The 6,350-nt window shown below is 47.5% G+C and overlaps 1 protein-coding gene across 1 annotated transcript in view; it reads left to right on the top strand.

The window, feature by feature from the left end:
- The first annotated feature begins 3,329 nt into the window (after positions 1 to 3,329).
- LOC143021671 (uncharacterized) overlaps positions 3,330 to 6,350 on the top strand; it is a 3,582-nt gene continuing 561 nt past the window's right edge. The window contains exon 1 of the mRNA XM_076179281.1: positions 3,330 to 6,350. This exon is cut by the window's right edge and continues 561 nt beyond it. Coding sequence (XP_076035396.1) covers positions 3,453 to 6,347 — 2,895 coding nt within the window. The 5' untranslated portion in view covers positions 3,330 to 3,452 and the 3' untranslated portion in view covers positions 6,348 to 6,350.

Below are 6,350 nucleotides of genomic sequence, written 5' to 3'. Positions count from 1 at the left end.
TGAGAGAGACTGAAGGAAAGGACCAGGTGTATAAAATAAGAACACAAAAATGAAGGAGACTGCAAGAGACCATAAGGCCTACACTAGGCAGTTCCATGTTCATTACCACCTGTCATCTATTGTGCCCGGGGATCTGCTACTCAGGTAAACCAAACCACCTGACACTAACCAGAATAAAATATATAAAATCTGTGAACACATAGGAGGAAGGATACTCTTAAGGGACAAAAAACAAGTTACGTTTCTTCAGCTCAAACGACACACTTCATACATTTTCTTCTGGTCAACATCCAACATTTTTAGCCATCTAAGACCCGGGCCCAAGGTCTGAAGGTTATCTTAATCGATCGAGACCCCGTTGTGGTTGGAGTTTGACCCTTAGATGAATGGAATCGGGTGGTGTCTTCTGATGCAGTAAAGTTTGTAAGCCTGAGCGCAAATTGAGAGGCAGACGACACAAGCGACACAGCACAGAATTGAAGCACAATTTGAACTTCAATCTCACATGAAATGCTTCTAGATGTGTAACTTCAACATTTCAGGTGAGAGAGATCAAACTGTACTTCAGTTCAGCAACAGGAAGTCTGCTTTTCTTCTGTGCTGTGTCGCCTGTGTCGCCTGTGTCGCCTGCGTCTAAGTTTGCGCTTAGGCTAAGATACGTTACTTTATTGAAGAGGTCGGAGAGAAGAATTTATAAATAGGAGGAGGGAGAAGAATCTAGATATAAATAGAATAGGAGACAGGTTGAAAATACCAGTGAGGGAGCAGAAAAGAAATGCATATATTTTTTCGTAAACATAGTCCAGTAAAAAAGAGTATATAAAAAAAACTGTAAAAAGTACAAGTCTTTATGGAAGGATAGTGCCAATAATATATTTTTGTTTTTATTTCCTTATACTTCCTATACCTAATTTACACGTACTATATGTTAAAATTATTCTTTCATATTCAGAATATGTGGATATTCGGTATCAATCTACGAGCCTACTGATATGTCAATAATGACTACCTTTACCTTACGTGATTTCTTGAAATAAAAATCTGTCATACACTGATAAACTACAATGACATCCTCCATCACTAAATTTAAAATATTTCATATATGCAGAAATATATACAAACACAGAAATACATTTATATTCAAACATACATGTGTGTTTATACATGCAGATAGATTGTTGGATACTCAAATACACAGGCAGGTAGTTAATATCACTTCTGAAGAGGCAAATAGTTATTTGGGTAGATGGTCAGCTATGATTTAATCAAATTAACACACCAACCACCTTCCCTATGCATTTACTTTCCTATACTTTGTGTTCACAATTTTCGCTTGCTCTTTGACTTCTTTTTTCTTCTTTTTCTTATCAAATTTTTTCCTTATTTTTCCGCCTCCTCTCTTCTCCTCTTTTTTTTTTTTTGTCTTTTTGTAGTCCTCTATGCAATCCAGCTCTCTTATTTATAGAGCATTCCTTAAGTGAACACAGAAAAATTAATCGAATGAGCACTTTCAATCTCAAAATGCCCCGTGTCTTCTTTTATTATAAGAAAAGTTTATCTTATCGACGCGACGCCATGATAGTTGGCTCTAAATCAGAATTGCACCTTCAAAGAGAATAACTAAGAAAAAAGCAAGCAACAGTGTTTGTATTTGTATGTCAAAAAAACAAATTTCCTCAATCTACATCTGTGCGTGTCATCTGTAGAATCAGATTCCTTTGATATGTAAATGGATGAAAATCTAATTCTCTATGCGATGTTCTTTTCGTTCGCGACGACATGACGCAACAGGTGAGGGGGTAAGATACAAAATGGCGGGAAACGACTTTTCCTCAACTGACAGAACACAGCCCAACGCTGCTGGATTTTGTAATCTGGAAAAAAGTATGTATGGAAATTGTGTCCCGGTTTTAATTGCGGATTGAAAGAACGTCATATGGGGTTCCACCAATTAGTTCGTGTTATTTTGATTTCAACTGTCATCAGGATTCATGTTTGTAAAAGAAAATGGATCTATGATATGAAAGAGTACTTAATCTCCTTTTGTTTATTCATCTATTTATACTATTTATCTATTCATTTATTTATCTATTCATTTTTATTTATCTATTTTTATTGATTTACTTATTTATTTATTTTATTCATTCATTATTAATTTATTTATTTATCTATATTTTTATTTGTTTATTCATTTATCATCTTTTTATTTATCTATTTATCTTTTTATTTATTTATTTATTTATTTATCTTTTTATTTGTTTATGTATTTATTCATCTTTTTATCTGTTTATTTATTTACTTAATTGCTTCTCTAGGGGGGAGGACGGAGAAGGGGGTCGCCGATTTAATGAAGCGGCCTTGCTGTGGATGTGCTGTGTCTTGCAACACTGCCTCTGACCCAGGGCAGTAGACAAGGTGCAGGGATGACCCGTCATCCAGGAGGTGCCAAGATAAGAGGAAGGGTGGAGGGGAGTGGAGTGTATTTAGGGATGGAATGGTTTTTATGCCTTTTTCTTCTTGGCTACCTCCCTTGTAAGGGGGAAAAAGCCTTGGTATATGTATGTATATGTATGTACTTATTCATTTAGCTATAAATTTGTCTATTTATTTTGCAAATGTCACTTCGTCAATTCAGAATCTTAACAATTCATCGTCTATGATTGTCACCACTTGTGCTGACGATGTAACTACCGTTACCGTTACCGTTTCAGTAATTGCAACGCTAATTGCCGCCATTATTTCTACCACTGTCATTATTGTTGTCATTATCATTATTGTCGTCATTTATTGATGCCATAATTCTTGTTGTAATTATTATTATAAGTATGTATATATGTGCAATATGTATGTATGTATGTATGTATGTATGTATGTATGTATGTATGTATGTATGTATGTATGTATGTATGTATGAATGTATGAATGTATGTATGTATGTATATATGTATGTATGTATGCATGTATGGATGGATGGATGGATGGATGGATGGATGGATGGATGGATGGATGGATGGATGGATGGATGGATGTATAAATGCATGTATGTATGTATGCATGTATTGGATGGATGGATGGATGGATGTATAAATGCATGTATGTATGTATGCATGTATGTATATGTGTATATATGTATGTATGTATGTATGTATGTATGTATGTATGTATGTATGTATGTATGTATGTATGTATGTATGTATGTATGTATGTATGTATGTATATTACGAAGATGTAACTGACCACCTGTTTTACTTTACAGGAAGCAACAGCGGAGTCGGGGCTTCGGATCGCGGGAGGAGATAGAGGGCGAGGCGGAGGTCGGAGGAGGCGGCGTCGGCGGCGGCGTCGGAGGAGGAGGAGGAGGAGGTGGAGGAGGCGGGGGCTGGAGCGGTGGCGGCGGAGGGTTAGAGGACCTGGAGGTGGTCCCCTTTGGCGAAGAGGACTACGGCTTCAACATGACTGCACCTTTGAGTGAGGTGACACTCGGGCCGATCCTCACGTGGAGTGGTATGGACCCCTCGCTCAACTTCCTCAACGCAAGTGAGCCTTCCAACGGGTCGTGCCTGGCCAACGCCTCCATGGACTGCCTGCCTTCCAACGACACCGACGCTACCGACGCGACCACCATCCTGCCGCCGTTCGAGCTGTGGCAGACGGTGCTCATCGCCCTCAGCCTCGGGATCTGCATCGTGCTAACGGTGAGCGGGAACCTGCTCGTACTCCTTTCCTTCATCGTTGAGCGCGCCATCAGGCAGCCCTCGAACTACTTCATCGCGTCTCTGGCCGTCACTGACGTCCTCATCGGTTCGGTCTCCATGCCCTTCTACACCGTCTACGTCCTCATGGGCGAGTGGACCCTAGGACCGATCCTCTGCGATCTGTGGCTTTCGGTCGACTACACGGTGTGCCTCGTGTCACAGTACACGGTCCTCCTCATCACCATCGACCGGTTCTGTTCGGTGAAGATCGCCGCCAAGTACCGGGGCTGGCGGACGCGGACCAAGGTCATCGTAATGGTGGCCATGACCTGGATCATCCCGGCGTTGCTCTTCTTCATCAGTATTTTCGGCTGGGAGCACTTCGTCGGCTACCGGGACCTCCTGCCAAACCAGTGCGAGGTGCAGTTCCTTCGGGATCCGGTCTTCAACACGGCCCTCATCGTCACCTACTATTGGGTCACCCTCGTCGTTCTCATCGTTCTCTACGCGGGGATCTACAAGACCGCCTACGACATGCAGAAGAAGTCTGAGGCCAAACACCGCAAGATGCAGACGCTGGTGGCCCTCAGTGCCGGCGGCATGGCGGGGATGGCCGGGAGGACAGCGGGGCTGGGCATGTCCAAAACCCAGTCGACGCTTCTGAGTCAGGACAAGCCCCCCGTTGTCGCCGCGGCCCCCGCCGCCCCGACCGCCAACGCCCAGGGCGGTTCGGGCGTGAGCGATTCATCGGCGAGCCAGAAGAACTCCTCGAAAACCACCGAGACGACGAGCTTCTCGGACAAGCGGGAGCCTCCCGAGAAGTCCGAGCGCTCGAGTAGTCCGGCCTTCGACTCGGACGAGGAGAGTAGCCAGTACCCGCCTCCGCCCCGCAAGTCTCACTACAGCAACAGCATCACCACCATCATTCCCAAGCTGGAGCCACCTCCGCAACACAAGAAGACTCCCACGACGGAGGCTCTGCCGAAGATCCCCGAGCAGAGCGTCTTGGACACGACGAGCGCTAGTGAGAACAGCGACGCGCCTCTTTCCAACCATCGAACTAACAATAACACCTGCGTCAGGCTGATGGAGGCCAAGAACGCCGTAGGCTCTGGAGGAGGAGGAGGAGAGGGGCAGCGGACTTCGGAGGGTCTGGTGCAGCAGTCGAGCATGACCGGGGACCAGGAGGCCCACAGTAGTCACTCGGACGAAACGGTCAGCCTTAGATCAGGAGAAAACGCACCGGCAACAGTACAGCCCTTACACCCGATGACCCTGCCTCTGAGACCCATGCAGGCCCTGCCCATCATGCCCCTGGCCGCCTCCACACCCACTGAGGCCTACATCCTGGAAGATCGACCTATCGCACCCCCAGCCATGTTCGCCGACAACTCCAGCGTGAGCAGCATCTGCACCACGCGGCCCCCGTCCAGCCTCAATTACTCTGGGGCGGGGGGCCTTGCCTTCGACATCCTGACGGGGATGGACACGGCCGACCTCCGTTTCATGGACGAGTCTTCCATCATTCTTCCTTCTCCCGTGGTGGAGGACCCTCCTTCTTCGGTGTGGGCCCCCACTCTGCACAGCCCCGGCTCACCGACGTCAAGGTCCATGGCATCCATGCTCACCACTACGCCGCACAGCCAGCACAGAAAAATGAGCCGCCTTCACTCACGCTCAGACGACGAGGACCTCGAAGGGAGCATGGATGGCGTCGACGAACCCGCCGAAGAAGCTCGAGATTCCTTCGATTCGAGCCGAGACCGAACCCTGCCCCGAATTCCCGAAACCGCGGCGGCGGCAACGACGACGGCGACGACCACCACCACCGCCACCAACATCGAAAGCGACGAACCGAATACTGACGCAATCGTTTCCTCTGTCATGCTCGCCTGCACCAACATGGCCTCTTCCACGCCCGCCAAGTCCCAGACGTCCTCCAAACCCACCACCAACAACACCGCCACCACGAATGCCGTGGCGAACAACAACAACAACAACAATAACAATAACAACAACGGGTCGAACAGCACCGGCGGCAGCGCCGTTCGAGCCAAACCTCAACCCGACACGAACAAGACGGCTGGAGCTTCGACAACGGGCCTCGGGAGCCTGGTAGTGAGCGGAGGGGGAGGTGGGGGAGGCCTTGGAGGGGCGTCTGCCAGCGCTCCTTCGGCCAACCAGCTCATCACAACCCATAACGTCAATTCGAACAAGACTGTCACGAGCGTCGCGCGGACAGAGTCCTCGTCCCTGATCGAGAGGGAGAGGACGACAGCCGGGGAGAGTTCCCTCAAGGGATCACTGAAAGGCTCCCGGAAAGGCATCGTCAAATCCATCAGAAGCCTTAAGAAGAAGAAGAGGAAGGCGGATGGCGAGAAGAGACAGAGATCGAAGTCTGAGAACCGCGCCAACAAGGCTCTGCGGACCATTTCGGTGATCCTGGGGGCCTTCGTGGCTTGCTGGACGCCCTACCATATCCTAGCCATCGCCGAGGGATTCTGCACTTGCACCAACGTCCACCTCTACATGTTCTCCTACTTTCTTTGCTACGCTAACAGTCCCCTTAACCCCTTATGTTACGCACTCGCTAACCAGCAATTCAAAAAGACTTTCATGCGGATTCTGCGCGGTGACTTGCACCTGACGTAACGT

This window comes from Oratosquilla oratoria, chromosome 42 (assembly GCF_046742065.1).
Source record: "Oratosquilla oratoria isolate Oo_2021 chromosome 42, ASM4674206v1, whole genome shotgun sequence".
NCBI classification, from domain to species: Eukaryota; Metazoa; Arthropoda; class Malacostraca; order Stomatopoda; family Squillidae; genus Oratosquilla; species Oratosquilla oratoria.
Note: the sequence above shows the minus strand (reverse complement) of the source record. Positions and strands in the feature narration are given on the sequence as shown.